General features: G+C 35.8%; 2 protein-coding genes across 2 annotated transcripts; one reads left to right on the top strand and one right to left on the bottom strand.

Moving 5' to 3' along the window:
• Nucleotides 1–1,470: 1,470 nt before the first annotated feature.
• On the bottom strand, nt 1,471–18,965 carry cdh26.1 (cadherin 26, tandem duplicate 1; the record flags this gene model as incomplete). Its single annotated transcript, XM_079238545.1, has 19 exons — nt 1,471–1,698; nt 2,025–2,096; nt 2,209–2,247; nt 4,912–4,986; nt 5,233–5,292; nt 6,396–6,470; nt 6,579–6,697; nt 6,837–7,058; nt 7,159–7,386; nt 7,479–7,624; nt 9,883–10,154; nt 10,239–10,424; nt 10,502–10,630; nt 10,727–10,896; nt 11,186–11,333; nt 11,411–11,557; nt 11,692–11,784; nt 11,897–11,938; nt 18,900–18,965. The coding sequence occupies 19 exons, from the start codon at nt 18,963–18,965 to the stop codon at nt 1,471–1,473; spliced, it is 2,517 nt and encodes an 838-aa protein (XP_079094671.1).
• Nucleotides 18,966–24,493: 5,528 nt separating this feature from the next.
• Nucleotides 24,494–25,465, top strand: LOC306754527 (paraneoplastic antigen Ma1 homolog; the record flags this gene model as incomplete). Its single annotated transcript, XM_079238544.1, has 1 exon — nt 24,494–25,465. The coding sequence occupies one exon, from the start codon at nt 24,494–24,496 to the stop codon at nt 25,463–25,465; it is 972 nt and encodes a 323-aa protein (XP_079094670.1).

Genomic DNA, 25,465 nt, shown 5'->3' with positions numbered 1-25,465 from the left:
TTTCAGTTAAATTAAGATAAAACTTAATTTAGTGTTTTAGTGCAGTTTGTGTCCTAACTAAATCCAAGAAAGGGAACGTATCTTTACACCTGCTAACTATGTGATAAAGGATTGATTCTATAATATTGCTCATGGTTTACAGTACTTTGAACGTTTTTGGTTCAAAATGTATATCTGATCTGCTGGTGCTAAATGACCCCCCCCCCCCCTCCCCCTCCCTCCCAAAAGCTTGAAAAATTTTATTTATGCTCCTAATATTCAGAAACTCTTTAGCCAGAGTTTTTTTTTCTTTAATCAGGTATGAACATGTTTCTAAACATACTTTCTTGCATATGTATGTTGACATGTGTGTTTATTAATGATATGGAAATGACAAAGTACGCCATAGTGTTGCAAATCTGACGGTAATTTGCATCTAGAGATGTTATAAGATTTGTGCTGGTGCAGCTCAGCTCTAAATCCAGTTTTACATATTTTACCAAATTTAAAAATATTGTATGCTTGACAAAAGTTTTACCTATTTAACAGTTACAGTGACAAAAAAAGACAACTGGAATAGTTATAACTCACCCATCAGGACTTCAACCAATCAGAGGAAAACTGTCCCCAGATCCTCTTGTTTTTAGGAGTGAACTTTATCCAGTATGAAGCAGTCTGACATTCTGAAATCACACACTTTTTGGAACTATGATGAGGGAAAGCTAATCTAAAAAGTTTAAAAATGAAATGTGTGGAAATGATGTAACATTAGGTAATTACAAATTGGAGCAAGACCCAATGAAGTCAAAAGAAAAATCCTGGTAAGAGTCAAAAGTTCATAGAGTTATCATCAATGCCATGAAACTTGAGATAAGTTTTGTAATTTCATAAGTTAGATAGTGTTCATTTAACTTTTCCTTCATCAGATCACAAACACAGCACAGAAATAAAGAATTTGTTGAAAAAAGTTCTGCTGTTTAATTTCTGTTTGGCAATGATTTTATGCAGTTAGGCTTTCTGGTGCGTACCAGAGACAGTGTACTACAGAGCATAGTCCTGCATACATTACATCGAGCTAAAATATCATCCATTCCATGAAATATCCCAGTTTCCACCTCTATTTCATTAAAAAAAATACTTTACAGCCTGTTTGGAGTCTGATACCCATGTAGAAAATACAAAAAAAAATAAAAAAGGACAAAACAAAACCATCAAGCCACAATCAAAACTATTCTAAATTACCAAAGTATGACCAGCTGCATATGAAAGCAAGAAAAGCTGCAAGCTTGAAATCCACGTTTTATGGATAGATTCAAAAACGTAACATCTGGATTCAACATGTGAGATAATCAAGTCCATAATGTCCAGAATAAAGGAGCACAAAATCCAGCCATCGAGGTTATCATCCATTCAAAGATCCTGTTAAATCTCTCCTTAAATGGAATGATAAGCTAGAAGTGAAGAATGACTTTGTGGTCACGAAAGTTGCATTCAAGCAGTGAAATTTAAAGTTGTAGGTTTTTTTGCTTGAACTGTCTCCTGGCAGAGCGCTCCCAAGGTCTTAAATTTTGGCCCCAGATTATCCAGAAAGTGCAAATCATCGTCCAGGTTGTTGAGTGAAAGCTTATCCAGCGAGTAGCATTTACTTCCGTTCCCCTCATAGCCATAGCTGAAGGGTTGGTAAATGGGGTCTTGGGTTCCATTGACCGTGAGAAGTTGCTGTGTGGTTTCATTAAGGAAAAAGAAAACATTTAATATGGCGATGAACTTAAAAGACTCAGGTTGCATTTAAAATTGGTGTAGTGATATTGCATTTGTTTAAGTAAAAGCAAAAAACCTTTGTGACCCAAGTGATTTAGCAATAACTTAGTTTATACACATAAACATCATTCAAGATTAATGTAGCATCTGATCTTTTTCACGACCATTTGGTTTCAGTTTTGGCCGCTATTCATGTTCCGTTGATGCTCCTCAATAACTAACTATTTAGACATTCAGAAAGCCTGACCAATGATCAGCTATGTGGGGTGATGAACTTCTCTTACCCTGTCAATTTGATCAACAAGGCGCTGGTCCAACCACAGGCTTGATGAACGATAATGTGATGAGTTGCCCTGCTAAAAGAGAGGACAGTGATCAGCTTCCATTGGCACAATGCAATCTTACATGGCCAAATAAATGTTATCAAATAGAGGTTCATGTTTTAGATAGCAGAAGAAGATTGGCTACCTGATTGGTTTTGTCCCTGTTAGTTGTCCATGTCGAGTACTAAATGAAGAGGTGAAAGTTAATACATATGTAGATACAGCATGTTCTTTAGATCTTTTATTTTAGGTCTAGAAACAACAATTAACTAAACATACAAGTTAGGAGAAAGCAAGAGTACCCAGAAAATTTACCCACATATGCACAGTGAAGAGATCCAAATAGGTTCAAACAAGGAACCTCATTGCTGTGACGCGACCGTGCTGAACACATCCTCGTGTTTTTCTTTTTCTTTTTGACCATTCTGTTCATGGTTTGCCACCTTCAGCTTCTGTGTAACCCTATCATTTGCATCTTCTTCTCTTACAACCTCCTCTTTCATCTTGCTCTAGGAAACTGTTGTGCCAACCTCAGCATCTACTCATTATTACTTCTCTGTACATATTAAAACCATGTTAAGCCTCATTCATACTCCCTTTTACGTACCTTTTACGTAATACATGCAATACAAGATTATCAGCAAAAATGAAAGAAAAAGTGAATGAAACAACCGTGAGACCAGCGGTCTTTTTTTAATGTTTGGAGACGGTTGGCCTAAGGAAGAAAAAGGCAGAATTCACAATTGTAGGCACTTTGATAGAAATGTCAAAGTCAAATTTAGTGAAGCGTCACTGCCACATTCTCCTTTGAGTCTTTTATGCATGCTTGTTAGGCAGTTTATCTACTCGAAGGCATTGCAGAGTTCAGGGTTCGGCTACTAATAGTAAAAGTTTTTAACAGCTTTTGGACGATTGCAAAAATCTTTGTACTGGGGGGATCATAATAACCGACATTATTAGGGATCGAAAAAAGAGGCAGTACAGTCAACAGTGGCGGATTCTTTGTTCTCCTCCCTGATCAAGTGAACTATCCTGACACAACACTGCCCCCAGTGGTTTCCGGTAATATAAATCTATCACAGTATGCTTCACAAGCTCGCTGAAAATGGACTGAAACACACAGGTATAAGATGCAGAAGACAGACGGACGGACGGACGGACAGACAGACAGACAGACAGAATGTTCCATAATTAGATAAGAGCATAAATGAGGTTTTAGTTTGGTCTGTTTGGCTTCGCTTTCAAAGCGTCTGACATGTGCTGCCCCTTTGGTGCACTCATTCCTGACTTTTTCTTTTCCATCAAAGAGAATCTCAACATCATAATCTCTGCTACCTACAATTGTGAATTCTGCCTTTTCTTCCTTAGGCTAAACGTCTCCAAACCTTAAAAAACACTGCTGGTCTCACGGCTGTCTAGTTCACTTTTTCTTTCATTTTTGCTGATACTCTTGTATCGCATGTATGGCCGGATTTTTTTCAACCTGTTCCAGCCTGTCTGAACACATTTCTTCATGTCCTTGTCTCACCCGTTTCTCTCAGTACAGTGTAAAAAGAAAATAACTTAAAACGAGTTAATGCACTGTTGTACAATTCTAAGGCTTGACGTTAGGAAGTTTGCTTTTTTTCTGTGACATTACTCGTATTTTACATCAGTGTGGAGTAGTTTAAGACCTTGCTAACAATCGATCACAATCACTTGATTTGTAAAGTTTTGTTTAATTTTATAGACAAAGCATAATGCAGTGTTATGTCCACTGTTTAGCTACACCACAAAAAAGAAGGCTACAATAAAAAAATTTAAAAAAAGACAAAGAGGGTTTAGACATGGCACCTTTTGTTGGTTGTTGTTGATTTTGTTTTTCTTAAGTTATAGAGCATGGTGTAATTTGTATTTCATTTATCTATATAATGGTATTGAAAAGATTTTACTTTCTCATCTCACAATTTCATAGCATGATTTTGTGAATGCTGCTAAGTGCTGAGATGGAATCCAACTTTCCTGCAACCCTGAAATGAACTAAGCGGTATAAAAAATGAATAAATGAATGAATTAATTATTTTATGACTCTTGCTGTGGTGATTTTGGACTTTAACTGGAATTCTATTAGAATATTAATCCTATACATCATTATGGACATTTTATTTGGGAATTTCTATTCTCTTTTTCTGGACATTATTTTTTATGTTTGTTTTTGCAGAAAAATGAAGAAATAAATTTGCTGGTCTGCTGGCTCAAGACCATGAATTTAATCAATCAGCAGCATTTTCGTTAGTGTATAGAGAGAGGAATAATTTGTTTAGTTTTTATTTTTAGACATTTTCACAATACATTGAACATCCACATATATTAACACTTTTATAATATGAATACACAAAAAAATAGTTAAAGGTGGTGAGCCATAAAACGTTCTTACTTCTGCCTACTCCTTTCCTCACCTCAAGTATTTTAAAAAAAATGTCACGAAATTTAAACTATCATTATTCTTTTATTTATTCTTTTTTTTTATTATTATTATTATTATTATTATGCTTGAAAATAAACTTTTTAGTACATTTATATAATTCTTACCATAAAATAATTGTTGAAGTTAAGGACAAAGCTGACAATTAGGTTTTTTTTTTAAATGTGTATATTCAAACAGGTGAAATAAAACACACACAAATGGGAAAAACATCCTGCAGGTATACATGTGTTTCCCTTGACCTCCCTCTTGTGGCATTAAGGTGAATTGAACAAATGCGGCACCCACATAAAGTAATGGGGTATTAGAAATCATGAACACCAAACTTCATCCCAGTTATTAGAAAAGTCATGAGTCCTAAAGATTACAGCTATCCTCACTCACCATGGAATGCCCTTCATAGCTTCTGCGAGAGTCCCTTTGACGATGCATACTCAGTGACTGCATGTCCGAGTGCTTCTGGGGGAGAATTTAAGATACAGCAAGGCTGGGTCCAAGTACTTAATAGATCACAAAACACCCTATTTCTTAGTCTGACAGATCTCCACATGCTGTGCAGATGATTGTTGGTGCAACCATCAGTTCGAGTAATGCTCTTTCAAAAGTTTATGCTTTTAACATAGTATTAACAAAATAATAAAACAAAATGTACTTTTTTGACACCCATGAAAAACTCACAAGAATTTTCAAAGATCTGTTGCTTACCATGCCAAGTCCTGTGTTGAACCTTTCCACATCATATGTCTTCACTGGGGCCATCTGAGACTTCAAATAATGCAAATCATTAAATTTTACAACATAGTCCAAAGTATTTAACATGGCATTTAAAAAAAACATTTGAAAACAGAAACAAATTCAAAAGATACACTCCTAACATTAAGGGTAAGTTTTTAAAGTTTCTACTTTAAAACTGTGTGCTTCTGACTTATTGTTGGCATTGTGGCAATTATTATGTATTTTCCTAGAGCTCTGGTTGTCCGACTGTATCCTGAAGTTGCAAAACTGAACTTCACTGAACTGCATTGCATTTTTCCGCTCCAATGCATCATGACAGCATTTTCCTTTGTAGCACCTCATCACACACATAAACTAGCTACATATTAACACACTGGTCATTTTAAATGAAACCATGGCTAAATGATCAAAGAAACAAAATAGGTCATTATCCAAGGAAATGGGTAAAAGAAAGATAGAAAAGTACAGACCAAGAAGAAAGACAAAATTCAACATCAAACTAACTTTTAGTTACTGACGAGAGCTCAGAGAAGAGAATGCACACAAGATCTTAATTTTCTCATCTCAGTGACAAAATCTTCAAAAGTTAAGCATGGCAGCTTTAAAACACAAGTCACTTATTACTTTTTGCTACATTAATTATAATAATTCAACACTGACTTTTTATCAGCTTATGGACTGCATACCTTAATCTAAAAGGCTTGTGACTACATGTGCTTCATACAGCTTAGATGGATTAAGCTCTCACTCTGTTTTCTTTTTATGACATGTTATCGTTGAACTTCACTCATTGAGCCACTTCCCATACAGTCCTGCTCAAACTCTCATAATTTTCATAAAGGTGTGTACAATACATTATGTTACATAACATACCTTCTGTCATCAGTGTTAGAGAAGAAAAAAGGGCAGCTGGATTAGAACTGTCATTCATTCTTTGATGAGATTAAGGGAACACATTTTCTAAATGACTGAACCTTTATGTGATGTATTTTTCTGTGGAAGTCTGTTAGAGCTTTGCTTTTAGGCACTAGAGTCACATGTTGCGTTGAAGTGAGTACATTCAAAACATGTGCCTGTTGTAAAAACATATTCTCTTATAAGAGGAATGAAAGGCTAAGAGTTGTCAGGGGTACCTGCGTGATGTAACCCTGTCGCAGGCCATCTGCCACAGTTATACCTTTCGTTGGCGTCAAAACAGTCGGTTCGGCCTGGCAGAGGATTCAAACACAAATGTTAATACATTTATTGGAGAAATGAACCATACAATCAATGTCTCACTTCATGTTATTTATGCAGCTACTTCACAACCAGCCCACCTCGCATGCAGCACCCCCTCCTTCTTGGTTGTATTTGATAAGCGTTTGGTTGCCTTCCTCATTCTCCAAATATTCGAACGGCTTATCTCCGTATTCACATTTAAAAACAAGAAACAGAACTGCAAACACATCCAAATGCCACAAAGAACAGTTTTTAAGTTGCATTTTCAATACACTAAGCTTCAAAAAATGAAGACAAAAAGCTGATCAGATCTATGATTTATCACTGTCGGTGTGGTCACAGACCCTCATACTCACTCAGAAGTAGCAGCAATCCAGCAATAATCAGTCCAATGGCTGCGCTTCCTAGGCCAGATGAAAGTGGCAATCTGCTGCGACAAACATCACCTCCTCCACAGTCACACACAACCACTAGCAGAGTGTCACTTGAAATCATGTTCTGTTGGTCCTGAATCTTTAGCGGCACTGAGTAGTTACCGTAGGGAAGCGCCTTCAGGCTTACAAGGCCACCTTGATTACCTGGTGTAATGTGTAAAGAGAAGTGTGTGATAGATGTCAGGCTGAGGGCAGTTTGTTTTAGTAATGTTTTAGGAATGAGGACTTGTAAATATGTACTAACCATAAGCAGGGTCAAATTTCCATCGCTGTTTCAGCACTTCATCGCCGTTCAAGGAGAAAGAGAAGGGTCCACTAAAAGGATCCCCATCAGAGTCATGGACAGGCACCATCACCTTTTGCTCCTTGTTTCCACACATGATGAGGCTATTGTTGACCAGTTTTGGAAGATTGTCATTGATATCCTTGAGGTGGATGTTGACGGTGCATGTACTTGTGGCTGGAGGTTCACCTTAAAAGCAGAGGAAAATCCATTTGATTCAATCCATCTGATTCAAGAACCAATTAGCTTGTGTGGTTGTGCTCAGTCAAGCTGTTTCCTACCATCATCTATGGCAGCCATTGTGACTTTGTAAACACCATTACTATCAACATGAGGAGATTCCCTGTCCATCTTCTTAGTTGATGTGATTTGTCCTGTTTTTTCATCAAGGGACACCCAGTCAGCTTTATCGTCTACCAGCACAAATCTAAACACAGTTGGAGATATTAGAAAGTAAGAGTGTGAGAATGTTATACCAAAAATTATCCAAATATATGACAGTTGTCATAGCACAATAAGAAAGGTTTGTTAGTTAATCACAATTCAATGTAAATTAAACAATTCAATCTGAACACTTTTACAGTGTTGAAAAAATTAGCTGGTTGTATATATCAATTTTCATTTTAACTTTATGTTTTTATGACATAATCACTCTCAAATTTATTTATATTCTTGAAGTATCTTTCTTGTTATTCAGTGACTTTACATTGATCTCGCTAATAGGTGTTTTCTCAGCTTTCATGCGGAATTCACCATAACTTGTATGTCTGTAGTTGGTTCTAAAACTGTATTTAACAAATGTTTATGAGTAGTTGTAAAGTTTATTTTACAAAAGAAAGGTTTTGATAAAATTAGTATCAACGTATATTATGCAAATATTTCTTAAATTAAGAATAAATGAATTTTTCCACGCTAAACTCAAAGGCTGCATTTCTTTGATTATGTGGAAAACATGTGGAAATACTGGGCAGCAAACTCTTCCCATGATACAACTCACAAATCCAACTGATGGCACCATTGTCTTTTTTTTTTTTTGTTTGTTTTAAGTTCTTCCTGGTCAAAGATTAAAAGAAAAGAAAGCTGCTACAAGCTACTTAAAGTAACATAACCCATAACTCAACCTCACATTGATTATCTGTGTGGAAAAATAGCCAGAAGTGTTGGTCTTCTATCAAAATGTAGATACATCCTAAATTCCAAAAGATTACTTACTTTGTACAGTGTTTTAGTATTAGTAATGCTATTACTATATTTCAATTGTTGTGTGGAAGTCTGTGTGAGCACTTTTAAGGCTACTCTGCAAAAACTAGTTATACTACAAAAAATGGCCATAAAGGTTATCAATCATGCATGATGCATAGATCATACAGATAATTTATTTTTTAAAGTACTATGCCTTAAACTCTGACTTGGTTCCGTTTAAAATAGCTAAATTTATGTCAAAGTTCAAAGTAATAAAATGCCATATAATATACAAAAGATGTTGAAAGACAGAGTTGCTGTGTATAGTCTGCGAGGTAAAGCCATGTTACAGAAGCCATATGTACACACCGTCCTATAAAGTAGATGCATATCTATTTATGGAGTAAACTTGTGGAATGGACCAAGTGATGATTTAAAATCATGTATTAATATTTTCTATTTTTAAAAAATTATAAGGAATTGTTATTGGATAGATATAAAAAAGAAAACAATTCATAATTCAATTTGTTGTTTTAATTTAGTCTTTTGACTGATGATGCAGTATGTAAAGGTTTGCTATATAACTGTGTAAAACAAAGTACTGTTAATAAGGAGTAACATCTAAATAAGCCTTGGGCGTCCTACTGCTGCTTCTCAAACAAGGTACACTGTTATACAAATGGGAGTTTTTGTTCTTGTACTGTATGTGTTTGAGATAAAAATAAATAAATAACAGAATAAATAATGTTTGTCAGTTTTAAATATCAAGCTTATTTGAAAAGGAATTAATTAGAAATTTAAAGTAATATTTCAGACGGTCATCTTGAGCACTTGTTGGTCTTGCGTTGCTAGTATCCTGTTCTCTCATTGATAACATGCATTAAAAAAGCATGTCTCCTAAAAGCAGGAATTACAATCCCTTCATGTTAGTTTCTTTTTAAATAATTATATATTTGGATATGTATAAAGTTAGAAATCCACAGGTTGTTTATAAACCAGATAATTTCTTCTTCTTCTATGTCACCTGTTATAAACCAGATAATTTCTTCTTCTTCTATGTCAGCTGTTTCCTGCAGGGGTCACCAGAAAACAGATCAGACCTCATTATGTCGATCCTTTGACAACAACCTTGTTGTCCTCTTTCACTACATACATAATCTTTCTGTGTGCTCTTCCTCCTCTTTCCTCTCTGGTTTACTGTCATTACTATTAATCATTCAATTTTAAATTAGATATTTAGTTAGTCAAAAAATGTATATGATGTTTTATTGTATTATTTAATGGAAACAGTCATGGGTGCAGAAATATATCCTTGACAATGCACTCCCCATGATTTTCTAGCAAGTCTGCTGCACATTAAAACAAACCACAATAGGTAAAAATTAAACAGATGTCCATCCTTGACATTTTTTGTTGTTCTGTTAATCCACGAGCAAGATTAACTTCTTCTTCCTTTTATGAAGGTAATAAGCACAGCAGACAAGCAATGTGCAGAGAACATACCTGATGTTTGGAGAGTCCACATCTTTAACGACTGGAGTGAACAGCACCTGTCCTGGATCTGATTCTTCTTTATGGAACACCTCGGCTGTACGTGGTTTAAACTCTGGCGGGTCATTGATATCAATCATTCTTAGTGTAACATCGATGGAGTCTGGAGGTGGAAGTTCCTTTGCCTCACAAGTTATTTTCTTATCTTTGCAAATACATAAGGGCTGAATGTTCTCTACTCCAATCTTCAGGTTAACGAAAGTGGTTACTTCATAATTCTTCTCCTGGTAAGAACATACAAGTTCAGTCTGAATGTTGTTTATGATCAAATATTGTTTATTTTATTTCAAAGTGAGAGTGCTAGTTACCTTGACGATACTAAGGATACCCTCATTTGTTTTTGGGTCTGTCTCAAGTTGGAAGACTCCCTCCTTATTTCCACTGATGAAGAAGTACTTGGCACGCCAGCCATCAGTGTTTGGAGTGTCTTTGTCATCTACCCCAAATCTCAAAAGATTTTTGTATGGTTTCATTTCCCAAGCTTCAGCTTCGTACTAAAGGAGCAGGAAAGTTATAAACCTCATACACGATGCAGAGAAAATTCAATGATAATACTGGTATAGATTCTTGCCTTTCTCTCTTTGAACACTGGTGGCTGACTGTTTGCATTAGTAATATCGAGAGTAACAACCACGGAAGAGGAGCGTTGTGGTTTACCATGGTCTTTTGCTACCACAGTAATTTTGTACTGCTTTGCTTTCTGAAAAATACAAAAATTACATTTGAGATATAAGATCTCCTCAAATGCCCACGTACATTAACTGTTTACTGATTTGAAAAAAGAAAAAATACTTACATGATAGTTAAAGCATCCACTAGATTTGAGCCTAATGGTATTTTCATTCTGATAATGTAGCTCGATCTTTGGCTCGCTGGGTGTCTGTGAACTCACAGAGAAGGTGATCTTAGAGTTATTTGACTTTTCCTCATCGATGTCTTTGGCCATCAGTAAGATTGGCAGCAATTCTTGAAAGTGAGAAAAATAAAGGCAAGTATTTGCATTTGAATTTGTATATATATATTGTAAATACACATATACATACATATATACACACACACAAATACACACACATATATATATGTATATATATATATATATATATATATATATATATATATATATATATATATATGTATATATATATATATATATATATATATATATATATATATATATATATATATATATATATATATGTATATATATGTATATATATACTGTATATGAATATGATTTACAAAGTTATATTCTTGCCTTCCTTAGAATTTTCCATCACGCTGCCAGTTAGTGGTGCATCAACAAACTCGGGTGTATTGTCATTTATATCCTTTATCTTCACATCAAAAGACAGATCTCTATCGATTCTGACGTTTGTATCTGTATCCCAGACGTCGAACTGTATCTGTGGATTAAATTATCCAGGTAAAAGATTTTTCAGTGATTATATATCTTAAAAAATTATTATTTACATTAGCTCACGTGGTAAGAGGCCTTCTTCTCTCTGTCAACACGTCTGTGTGCAAAGACAAATCCAGTTTTGTTATCCATGGTGAACAATCCATCTTCAACACCTTCTCCACTCATTTTGAAGGCATATGATCTTCCTCCAATCTTAGTATTGTACATCTTTAGGAAACACATAAAAAACACATTTTTTTTTTGTTGTTTTTTTTTTTTGTTGTTGCCATTTTTAATCTAATAAAAGTGAGCTTCTATGGCACGTTGACCTGATCATTTCATTTAGAAGAATAAATCTTTACCGCAGACATTTTGTACGGGTACTTCACATCCAATTCCTCTTCTAGTTCAAGTGTAGACAGGACCCATCTTCTTTTGGTGCGAACCAAGAGGTCCTGATGAAGCACCAATATCAACCAACATCTCAGTTATATTTAGTCTAATGTTAATATGAAAACAATGTAGCAAAGCTTTTTATGATGATTATATGTAGGTTTGATGATTTACCATTTCGACACGACTGATTTTCGCCAGGGCTGCAAATGCAACCTAAATGACAGAAAAAACAAGATTGTAAAAATCTGTGTAGGCATCACCAAGAAAATTACTTTAAAAAAAAACTTTTTAGAAGGATTTCAACTCATCATTTCATGTTTTACGTCCTGGTGGTATGTTTTTATGTCCAGCTTTATCTCCTTTTCCTTTTATTCCTGATAAGTAAATGATCAAGCTTCCTGTTGATGCTCAATCTTTTTCATACCTCATGAACTGTTTGCAAAACGCAGCAAATTCAAATATTTCCCCGGAGAAACAATGAGCATACAAAATGTCAAGGTGACAGCGTAATTACAAGTCCAACAGTAGCTTGAAATGGACTAGTCATTTAATTTCCAAATTATTATCCTTTAATTTAATTCCAAAATGTCGTCAGAGTGGCTGGAGCAAAACTGATCTAGTTTGGAACCATTTTCATTTCAACCATTTCAAACAATGCTGCTGAAGAGAACTGATGTTTCTACACATCCTTTACACAATACAGCATGTTCAGTGTGAGGCTTAGTCGAGTCCAGTACAAGACAAAGATACCAGAGATCATTCTGCCAGCAGCCATCACCTTCCTGAACAAGACATTTTCTTCTTCTAGTTAATTATTATTGTTTTTAACAGTACCAAAAAAAAAAAAAAAAAAAAAAAAACCTTACTACAAAACTTGTTTCCCTCGAGGCATTTGTTTCTCGTTTCATTTTAATTTACTTCTTTGGCACAGTTCTTTTAGAGCATCATGATACAATGCTGGAAAAAAGAAGATTTTGTGGTGATCCTAATTCAACAAACAAAATAAATGGTGCCAAGCAAACTGGTCCCTGTAGCAGCATTGTTGCACTATAGCTCACATTGTTGCAGTTTTAGAAAAATGAACGAAAAGAAAAGCATTGGGAATTGTATCATAATCACAATCTTTTTTTTTTTTTACTTTAATTATACAGGCACACATTCTAGAGGGAAAATGGATGCATTCAGTGGTTACCAACATTTGTGCAATCAAACCGTGTATTCAAATATACAAAATAAATAATGTGGATTTATTTACTTCTAAAAGACAACACAAGTCCTCCTACATAAAATCTTAATACAGCTTCTGATATCATTTTAAGTTTCACTACACGAGAGGAGTCATTTTTATTCTTTAGACAGATCAGTATTTCATTTTAAACTTTTGACCAACTGTTGACAGATAGCTTTGTTTGCTTTGTTAGTTTCAGTTCATAGCGAGCAAGAATTATGCTCTGGCATGGGACAATATACACATTTTGTAGGTTATAGATAAAGACAAAATGGCGGTGGATAGTATTAGTCTGCTGAAACAAGATGCCAAAGGATTTATACCTATTTGAACTAGGGTTGTCCATAATGACCTAGTCTAAATACACACACAATTTTTTTTTGTGTGTGTGTGTATATATATAAAAATAAAAAAAAAATAAAATAAAAAAATAAAAAAATATATATATATATATATATACATCTATGTGATTTATTATTATTTATTATTATTATTCTTTTATCCATAATTTAGCATAATTTTTATCTCCTTATTTTTATCTTTTTGATAAATTAGTTTTATTTACTTATTTAGTCATTTTTTATTATTTAATTATCTGTATACACCATGGCCGACAACACCAAACCCGATGATAATGTCCATTCTAAAACTTTGTAAAACTTTATATATTATGCTAAAAGTTTATAAGATGTTTATTATTTGAAACTTATACATTACTTTATGTGTAACATCCAGCAGATATACCACAGGACTGAGTAATTGAAGAGACTAGGAGAGACAGATAACAATGGTTCCCTGAATGCAGAACATTGACATTGAAAGATTAGTGGCATTAGTGGCAGTTAGAAAGCGGTAATCGAGATGCATTTGGTATGCCTTTTGTGCAGCTAACTTTTTATACATTTTGTAGCTTTCCCTGATAAAGTATTTAGAGTGTATAAAATAAATAGAGTTTATACTATTTTAGATGAATAATATATTATTAATAATATAACAATAATATATTATTATTATATTATAAAAATATTTAAAGCTCTTGACAAGAATAAAAAATGTCTGAAAAACAATTGAACAATGAGACTTTGTCATCTCCTCATGACCACTCTGTTTTAGTATTTATTTGTTTGACAAAGAATATATTTTCATTAAGAAATTTATTCATTTATTAATTGCCTTTTCTATTTTTTAATTATTTATTTATTTATTTATTTTTTGGCACGATGGAAAACAGTTACCCTGAATTATCTCAGTAAGTTTGCCGGAGAAAAAAAAGAACAAAAAAACAGCAGACTGTTTTAGTTAAAATACCACAAAAACACATAATTGAAATAAACAAATAAAACAAAGAACAATCAAAAAAAGATTTAGTAAGGCTTTTAAAGCAGTTCCTGATATGAATCTGAGAGAAGCTGTATTATCACCAACCTAAATCCAACACAAAGACAGATCACTGAACAGCTGAAGACAGAAACTTTGTTCTTGATCCACAACCTGTATTTACATAAAGTAATGCATACAATCGTTGTTGCATGTGTGTCCTTTAAACTACTTTTCGACCTCAATAGTACACTGCTTTATGTATGTTGAGAGTCTGTCCTGTTATATCCCAGTTAATACATAGATATACACAAACAAAACATCTACAGATTAACATCTTCAATAAATACTAGATTTTTCTCCATTTACCAGTATAGAAAGACTGGAGATTTTAAAAAAAAGAAAATGTAATGCTTACCATTACAAGCAAGAAAGAATTCCTCATTTTACACTTTCACCAGTCCCTTCCACCGTGTAAATGCTCCAACAGACTCAGAAACAATCAAATGAGAACTCAGAGGACAAGCCCACATCGGCTGCAGGCAGCAGACTGGATGATTCTAAAAAGGGGCTGTTTCTAGTGCACCAGTAAAGTACAGTAGTATACATGTAGTATTTGTACAAGCTTTTTTTTTTGCATACTGTTGCTTTGAATTTTAAAGATGCTTTCCCACATATTATCGTTTATGAATATATTCTGCTAGAATTAACTTTTACTTTGTAGAAGTCGAAGTATGTACACCTGGGACTCTGCTCATGTGGCAGAACACAGCCATGTCCTGCTCCTCTCAGGTTACAATGTTTTATTTATGTCTGGCCTACATGTCGTACAAAGAGTTTAGGTGTACTCTTTTAATTATAAAGTGTCACTGAAATCATATTCTAAGCCAACAAGTTAGATATTATACACCAAATTCCCACAAAGTCAGCCAGAAGTCACACAGCCTACATCTAGAACATTCTGTTCTTTTTCCACATACAAATGCATCAAAAATAGTGTTGACACTATTTGTTCATGGACTTGTTGAACTTCTCTTTTACAGTGATAAATTCCTATAAATTGTCAGACTTATTATTAGGTAACATGAGAAAATATGTCCTTCCCCACTGTTAAAGTTTTATTTCTGTCATTGCACAGACCTGTAGATGTAACATTTCCCATTAAATAAAGACAAGAAAAACAACACATATGCAGGTAGAAATAAATGGTAAAAATTAGCATGGTTACTGTTACACTAGTCAAAGAAGCCTCCAGGTGAGGTAATAGAAAAAAAGAGAAATCTGCAGTCTATAGTGTAATTTAATATGTTTGATTGTCCCACATCTTAATGCCAGGCAGACAATAAGAGGGGATGCATTGTGATCAAAATGGAATTGTGGATTGTGCAAATGACACACTACTCAGAGAATTTGGCCTTTTATTAGCAAAAATCAAATATTGCTTTCATGAATATTTATTTCACCAAAGTCTAATCATAATCGCATCCAAATGAAAGTGTTATCGTAGCCTAGAATGAGTTAAGCTTGTTACATCCTCCAAGAGAAGTAAGAACAAAAAAAAAATTTTTTTTTCATCTGGTCCATTCATATTTCACATGTAGCTTCATCTGCAAAGGCGGAGGGGTCACTGCGAGCAATGATGTCTGCTTTTATGTGCAATGAACCCAGTTATTTCATATTTAATGAGAAACTTCAGGGTGGGTTGGGTATCTGGTGGGGTCCATATGTTTAAATGCCACACTTTCTGACCACCTGGATCAGCTGTTTTATCAGAACAATCTGTTTTTCCTACAGCAGAAATGTGGAAGCAACAACCTCAAATGTCTAACCAATCAAGCAATACTACTCCCACAAGAGTCCCACAAGACAAAAGTTCTGCCAGCCAGATATGTTGAGAACGGTCTTCAAACATGTCAGCGAGAGCTAAATGATGTAATTTTCCCCAAGAACAAGAAAAATGTTCTTGCTTCTCGTGGAGTATGTAGCAGGCTTCAATTATGAATACATTGGTGGCGGTGCACCCAACAGAGGTCAGCCATGCTGCATCACCATCTTTTAATAGGGTAGGCAAAATGGGTCAAACTTGTAAACATTAAATGTTTTAGCTGTGAATCCACATTCGTTGTTGGGGGGGGGGGGGGGGGGATTCCCCAGGATTATTTTTCTTGCCGTTTTCCATTGAAATGCATGACTGTCCATTCGTAGTTACTATGAATCTAAAGTTGGCTTGTATGTGTATGTATATGTGTTGATACTGGCGAGTGCGTACGTGTTAGTACGTATGTATGTTTGTGTGTGCATAGAAGTCTATATATATATATATATGTATATATATATATATATATATATATATATATATATATATATATATATGTATGTGTGTGAATGTATGCATTTATGCATGTATATATGTATACATCTGTAGGTTGGTTTTTTGTGTGTTTGTTTTTTGTTTTTGGGTTTTTTTTTCTTTCATCTCCATTTATCTCTTTCACTTTTCCTATGAGGTGTTTTTTCTTCTTTCTCTTTCTGTTTTTCTTCTGTCCTTCTACGGTCCAGCAGTACAAACTCCACAATTCAAACAATAACGCAAAATAAATACAGAAATAAAATAAAAATTCAGAAAGTCAAGGGGAACATTATATCTATCAAGATTCCCTTGGCAATGAAAATTTGCTCAGCAGAACACAGCATCCAGACCATCATTCTGCTTGCCTAAATGCTGGACAAGACAAAAAAAAAAAAAAAAAAAAGACTGTCCATACGTTTTGACTCGCAAGAGGGAGGAATAAATAGCCATTGTGAGTCTCATGACTTTCAGCTTCAACACCGCATTTATTCTAGTAACATTTTATACACTGCTAAACTGGCATGTACGGTGGTTACACCTATGACTTTCTGGTGAGCTCTAAACCACGTAAAGCACTTAGTTCCACATTCTGTATTTTAAGTCATGACTTCCACACAGATGTAAATGCATTTATTAGTCTGGCAATAAAGTGCACTCTATAAACACATGTCACGTTATGATTTTTCCGTTTTGTTATTACTTTTGCTTCCCTGAAACACAGAAACAACAAGCAGGTGGCTGTACGCTGTGAGCTGCATTGGCTTACTGAACACTTCCTTGTTTCAGTCTCAACGACCCCCTAAGCCATCTAAGCTGCCTGTGTGAAGTTGCTTTTGTTTCAAATTACCTCCCAGAGCATCCGTAGTAAATATTAGTGCACATTTTGTATCTCTGAAAATAATCAACAGATCATCCATTTAAACGCACTTTAAAAATGAACAATTACAATTAAGCATATTTTCTGCAAAAAACTGAAATATCCTATTTGCATAAAGATCCAGCCCGACTGGCTGTACTCACACAGCCATTTTCTCCGCATGTCAGTCAGGTAGTCGTCAACAGAGAATTAACAGACTTTTCCATCTCACACATCCCAAAATCTTATCCAGGTAGCGTTTTCCTCCTAACCAGGAAAGGAATTTATCCTGCTTTCTGAAGCCACAATGTTTAAAGTTATCTTTATCAGGCACGGTTGAAAAGATTTATTTTACTTTGTTAGAAATTAAGATTATTACAAATAAGTAAATGACTCAAAATTTACGTAGAATGAAGTTCTTCTATATTCCTAAATTTTGTGTTTGTTTTTGTGCAACTAAAAACTGCTCTTTAGAGATGCTTTTCACACAAAATGTTGAAATGCAGTCCATGTTTAATTATAAAACTAGCACTGACTTAAGAAATAAAAAAATGACATAAGAAATAAGTGAAAAACATGCTGTTTAACCACCTGAGAATTTTATTTGTTTCTTATTTTCACCTAAGAAGTTTTTTAATCAAGACAGCACTGATGGCAATTCTTTAATTCTAATTATTTAGAAAGCGTGAGAACGTGAAGGAAGGTGCCGCCCTGAAGGTGTGTTACTCGGTAACCATTAATGATCTCTTCCTTTTCCCCTGGGGCAAACATAGTGTTAAGCTCTGTCATAGCTTTTTGTTTTTTTTGTTCAGGTGAGCATTATTAAATTATCTTGTCATGCCAACAATGCAGCCAGCTGCTTGATATGACAAAAAAGCTGGCTTACAGCTTTAAATAATCATTTAATCACTTGATGTCACACGAACTTGCAACCTTCAGGTCTACAGGTCACATCATCAGGAGTGACACAATGACAGATGATTTAATTAAACAGAAAACATAGTCATGACAGGTATTCTGGGAAAAGAGAACTATCAAAGGATCCTAAAGGATCCTAAGACATTCCCTAATCAGAAGGATGTAAAATATTTCCAGCAATCCTGGGTCTAATCTAGAGTGTCCTCCCAGTATAATGTTTCAGATAAATCCTCCATAGAGAGGCGACTAGGAGTCATGTTAAAGAATTGCACAAACCTGTTCTGTTTATTCTTTTCAATACAGAGGTTTTGTGGGTGCACACTGAGATCCCTCCAGATGTTTGAGTGGGCTATTCCAATTGCTCCTATAAAGGCTGCAGTTCCGCAGGACTTAGTTGTATCTCGGCTCCAACACACTCGCATCAAATGGACAGGGATGCATTGAAAACCTGCAGGACTGGGGTCCTCGTGGGACAGAGTTGAATAGCTCTGCCTTATTCAGTCACTGTGCTGATTTTCATCTCAGCCACCGTACTTCCACTGGAATTTCCAGATAATTCCCTGAGGGACATGCTCGATCTGTCTTTGCTTTTATTATTTGTCTAATAAACATTTATAGGCAGTTGAAATGGGCCTAGTTGTTGACAGAATTGCAATGTGTGAGAATGAGTTAACTCAACATTGCCTGAAGCTGGTTCTACAGCAAGGGCCAGTCCTTTCCTGTCAGAGATTTTCTTTCAGTTGTGTTACAACACTCATTGTGTTAATATACAATTACAAACTTCCTCCAGTACTGTATAGCAGTGGTTCTTAGACTAGGGGTTACCAGACAACTGTAAAAATTTATTCAGCCTTAATTTATCAAATAGTTTTTTACCAGGGCTGTCAACATTTAGCCAGTAATGCAGAGATGAATCTGTGAGATTAGCAACCTTTTTTTTAAACACATTAATGCATTACCAAAAAAGTTGACTCATACATGACTCATATTAAAAATCTGAAATTGACATTATCTTCTCAGGAAAAAGCTGATTTTGGGCTCGAAGGTGTCTTGTCATAGCACTGAACCCACCAAAAAAAACAATTATCCTCCTTATTTATGAAGTTTCTGACAGTTTTCCAGCTTTACATTTGGAGGACGGCTGCAAGATGTACCATTTGATATATTGAACAATTAATCACTCAGGAGTCACAAGGGAGGGGGAAGAGAACACTAAGATGTTATCTTGGAGGTTGTGGTTCACAAAGTGAACCATGCTGGCTGGATTCACTGTGGTTAGTTTAGCAAGTCTGGTTTGTTTTTCTTTCCTCAGAGCACTAAAACTTTGAAGTACCCTCACGACAACACAGATAATGAGATAACTGAGAGTCTGAATGCTGTTTGTTTGAAATCAGGATGTAAAAGTGTAACAGAGTATAATGTAGAATAAAATTATATGATTATTTTGCAGACATTAGTTAATGATCCAGCTTCAGTAGGACTGATTTGAACTGTTGAACTGTTTTCACAGAGTAACTGTAAAAACAGTCACACTGATGATCAAACTATGTTAAAGCACTCTTGACAAAATAATTTAACGACCCAGGCCACATGACAGTGGAAGCCATTTCAGGTTGCCTGTATATAAAAAAAAGTACTTTCAGTTATTTAATGCACATGTACAACTGTTCAGTGTTAAGTACTTATTAAAGAACACACCCTTACAAGAGTATACCACAAAAACATATACCCCAAAAATGTTTCAGACTCTGAACGGCCCACAATGATAACATGTTGTTAAACCACTCTCTTCATCATGCTATTGACATTTTGACATTGTTTAACCAAGACAAAACATACACATAGCAAATTATTGAGACATTGACATTTTCATGTCGTGGTGTACTCGCTACTGTTTGGTATTGTTTCCTCACTACTCCATGATTAGGATAAACATCTAACATTTTACATTTTCTGTAAGTTTCAGGTGAAAGTTTATAATCCCAAACTTTCTGAGTAGGGCTGCATGGTGGCATCGTAGTCAGCACTATGGCCTTACCTGAGGAAGATCACCCGTTTGGGCCTCTGGGGGTTGGGGGCATTTAATTCCAGTGTATTCCAAACAAGGCAGAACGTTTCTCAGTTCATGACTTCAAGGTACAGCACTTACACTAACCAACCTCTAGCCAGTAGAGCTTGGCCAGTAGAGCTTGGCTCGGGGGTGGCAGTGGCTCAGATGGTTGAGCCAAGTCCAGATAAATGCAGAGTCCTAAAACATGTGCTAATTCACCCAACCATTGATTGGCTGTAGCGACCCCTTCAAAGGGACAAGCTGGAATTAAAACAACAATGCAGTAGAGCTTGGCTAACATCTTAGCAGTATTAGGTGTTATATTCACCAAGTTTTCTGACTCCTGTAACCAGCAAAAAGTACACAAAATTCGATGGAAATCTAGCAACTTTTTCTGGCGTTATTGGGGACTCAGTGAGAAGCTGCCGAAGGCCCCAAAAGGCTCACAACAGGCTTGGCAACACCCAGCTCAAGACCAAAGTCATGAAAATGAAACATGCCACACACTGATCTCACCCTGGTTTCTGTCATTTATTAATGCCTAATCATGAAGTGTGCCTTTGAAAATATATAAAAAGTTAAATGTATTGAAACTTTGTTGTAGACTCCTAACTAGTATACAGCTGGAGCTGTGAGTACTTAAAATGTACCTTCAACATTAGGTCACTTCAAATGAGTAAAATTCAATTTGCTCAATTTTTTAATTTTACTATTTCTTTTTCCACTGTTTTAAATAAAAATGCAATAAAGTGCATTTTTCCAGACAAGTGCTTGACTTTACAGTATTTATATCTGTGTCAATTTTATGAGTCAGTTGTTTAAAGTCTGCTAAAATTGAAAAATGCTGCATTTTGGGCAAATATTGTGAGTAATTGTTTTGTAAAATCAGAAATTTAAAAATCATTAGACCATAAAAGGTGAAGTTTTCTCCTCAATTAAACCGCTTAAAGGGGTGCTATTATGGTATTTGGAGTTTTCTGAGCTTTCTACAGTGTTACAGTGTTGAATCCTCATCAGACATGTGAACGGCACTGTTTTTTATCACCTAAACGCATGTTTGAGTTTGAGTTTGAGTTCCAGCGCTGTCTCCGTTCGGTTTCCATGGCGACGAATAACGCGTCGTTTTAGAGAGTTTTTTTCTACTTGGAAATCCTTGTGACGTCCCGGGGGATAAGGTTCGGTGATTGGTTACCTCTATTGGTTAACGAGGGCATGTACAAATACATCAGGTGGGTGGAAAACGTCGGATAAAGTTATTTCCAACGATGGCTGGTGAGTTTACCAAAGAGAGACATCCTGCTGCATTCGTTGCTGTGGGTTGCTGTTTTCCACTTCGTTTTCAGGGTCTGATTCAGGTTCCAACATGTAGGGCTGTATGCTATGTGTTGACATTGTATTTTGTTTTTTTTTATTGAGTTCATATCAGCCTAATCCTTCTGTTTATGAGATGTTACAATGATGGCGAAAGCAGTTGCGGTGCGTGCTCCCAATGTAGTGCAGTGGCGGGAGGCGGGGCTTAATGCGGAAGAGTCTCAATCCACTCGTTTTGCCCGCAGGCTGATCTGACAGCCTACAGAGAGGGTCGATCTGAAGTAAATAAAGCGATTTGTGAAAATAACTCGATCAATCCCAGCCCTTCTGGTCTCAGAAATAAAAATAAATTAGCCTGAAATGCACATAATAGTTCCACTTTAAAGTTCATCGTTTATTTATTACACTATGAGAATGACATGAAAACTATTGCAAAAACATCAATGACGCTATTATTCTGATTTAGTTTGACTAGAACTTGCCTGGTATCATACATACACTGCATGAGCACAAGGTTATTGAAGTACTTTCTAGTAGTTTGCCACCTGTTTAGCATAGACGACCAGTGCCTTAAGCAAGATTTGTCTAGCAAACAAACCACCATGGCATCTACAAAAATGCAAAGGCAATGCAAGTAAAGACAAACTTGTTATACTTGCTATACAGGAACTGTCAGAGCACAGCAGGTCTGTTGTAAACCTGCTCTGGTGTAATGTGTCAGCATTGACCTATTATAATTTAGTTTTTCCATGAGCACATTTATGTTAAGTCTCAATAGAAACTAACAATACAAAGCATAAAGTACACTGATCCTCTGAATGGATTAAAACTTATAACCACCAATGGAAGAGAAGTAAAGAGTGGCAACTTAAAATAGTGTAGCCCGGTCTAAAATTTCATTATAGACCCAAAGGACTAAAATATAAATATGTTAAAACCCTTTCTTAAAATGCATTACATATTAATCACAGTAAAACAGTTAATTTCTTCTGTTAAAATGTGTTCATAAATAGTTATAAAAGTCAGATATAAACCAACCCAAGGTTTTGTCATTCAGTTTGGGAAAAATGCTATTTGCCACAAGTTTGTTTGGAACGTACTTAACATGTGCTTTTGGTTACCAATCAACTTGATGTGTTGTCAATATTGTATTCTCTGTTATCATATTGGTTGATGTAAACTCCATGTCCAATCACATGCATAAGGGAGGGATCTAAGACCGGAAAAGAAGGGAAACAGCTAGGATTGAGGCATTCAGCTACTGCGTTTGCCTGACGAAGGCTGTGAAGTTAAGCTACAGGGAAAAATGGTCAGAAAACATTGTGGATGCAGAGTCTACATTGCTGTGTTGGACTATATAACCCTGTGACGAGTGAGTACTCGGATTTATATGACTTTTGTGCTTTTACGAAATGTTTAAAGTGCATAAATGTGTGATGCTAATCGTGAATTAGCATGTTAGCATTTTACCGCGAGTTAGTTCCTACTCTGTATGTAAAGTATATGAGCTTGGATGAATATATGAAACTAATTACAGACTTTTAATGCCCAGTGGACCGAGAGGAATTCTCTGGACTCTTGTGCTGTGGATAAGTGGATAAAAAGAGAGAGAAACGAGTTTCACCGAGTGCATTTCACACAGCCTGTGAAGCCGAGCTGCCAGCCCGGTTACAGAGAACGACCTGCATGATGACCGACAAGGTTTTAACCATCCATTGCCCTTGAGCATAAGGAGTTGTGAGTAAAACCAAAGCACCTTCACCTTAATTTTGGTTTGTGAACCAAAGAAACGGCCATTTTTATATTTTTTGGCCCAACGAACCCGAGCGTCGTATCAGGCCTGCAACAATTGTTTATTTGAGCGTCAAAGACTCGTTAATTCCTGGTTTAAAGCTGAACTTGATTTAATTGGACTCTTATATGTGTGGATGTTACAGTCTGAAATAGTGTTTTGATGAAGTTGTGGAATAACTGAAACCCACACATGTATTGAGAGAAACCCTTAAAACTTTATCTGCTAATTTTTATTTCTTTATTCTTATTTACTAAATATTTTGACTTTAAACTTTCTGTGTTACGTCTTAATTGCCTTACAGGATAACGGGTGTTATTGATTTCCAGCTACAGTTGTTATTCTGAGTGAATGTAAACTATGGTATTTTACATTTTCTCCTTGGGAGATGGAGGCACTGCCATAATTAAAAAAACCTAAGTAAGTGTAAATGGTTAACAGCCAACTATTATTGTTTCTCCTGTTTACCAATATTAGTTTATTTGTATTTAAGTAACGTACCCAGGGCCCCACTCATTGTACTATCACCAATCTTAACCAAAGGGTTAATATCTAGCTACTTGGGTTGGGTGCTACATAAATTGGAGGCACCGCTGGGATACTTTCTTTTCTTCTGTTCAGTCCCTTGCTATAAAAAGTCTATTGTACCTTTTATTAGTAACTAAACATAACTTCAGTTTTCTGAAAGAGACTTTTTAAATTTATTCTCTTTCTAAACGCAAGCTTTCTTAGCTAAACTATGGCCACTGAAAACAATTTTTCACAACCTGATTTTGCTAAGTGGTGCCGAGGTGAAGGGCTTGACCAGTCACATGCCATCCTTGTGCTTGGTATCCCAGAAGGGGAGGAAATATCTGCTGTTGAAGCAACACTGGAACAAATTAAAGCTTTGGGCAGAGTAAGAGTGAGAGGCAAAATGTTTAATGCTGAGAACCAAACCTTGACCATGCTATGCGAATGCCGTGAAGAAATTGATTCTACCAAAGTCCCACCAGAAGTGATTTCCACTATAGAAGGAGTTAAATGGACAATCGTCATCTCTGAACCCAAAACCATCACAGACCCTTTCACAGAGAAATTGGACAAATTTCTACAGGATGAAGGGAAAACAATGGATGACATTAAGAGATTATATGCTCCCACCACTTCATGGAACAGCAATCCAGAGTCAATCATTCGTGCAGTAAGTGATGCTTTTCAGCCAAGGCCAAATGAAAGCAGTTCATACAGGCGTCTTAGGATCTTTTCTGGGATCCATCCTACTCCAACTGGTGAAGAAAATTTGGACAGCTGGCTAGAGCAAGCAAAGTTCATGGTTGAAGAGTATGAGTGCTCAGACAAAGAAAAACGAAGGAGGATTATTGAGAGTCTCAAAGGACCAGCTTTGGAGATAATTCAAGCAGTACGCACATCCAATCCTATGGCAAGTCATATGGACTACATACAGGTACTGGAAAATACCTTTGGAACTTCAGAATCCGGAGAGGAACTGTATCTCACATTCAGAACTATGCACCAAAGACAAGGTGAATGCTTATCAGATTTCTTGCTCAGATTGGAAAGAATGCTGAACAAAGTAGTGCAGAGAGGAGGTCTCCCAGTCAGTGAAGTCAGTAAAACAAGACTTGAGCAGCTCATTAAAGGTGCAACTGAATCAGACCTCATGCTACTTCAGCTAAATCTAAGAGGAAAGTGTGGTGATCCCCCAGCATTTCTCAACCTGTTGAAAGAGATTCGTGAGGAGGAAGAGCGCGAAGCAGCAAGACACAAACTCAAAAAACCAGCACAACGACCGTATGTGCGGGCAGTACAAGTAGGAAGTGAAACCGACTCAAAAGGCAGTCAGCAACCTGATCTTCAGACAGAAGTTCAAGAGCTAAAAGCAAAACTCAAAGAGCTAAACAGTCTGCAGAGTTGA

The sequence above is a fragment of the Telmatherina bonti genome (assembly GCF_933228915.1).
Source record: "Telmatherina bonti genome assembly, chromosome: 4".
Lineage (NCBI taxonomy): Eukaryota > Metazoa > Chordata > Actinopteri > Atheriniformes > Telmatherinidae > Telmatherina > Telmatherina bonti.
Note: the sequence above shows the minus strand (reverse complement) of the source record. Positions and strands in the feature narration are given on the sequence as shown.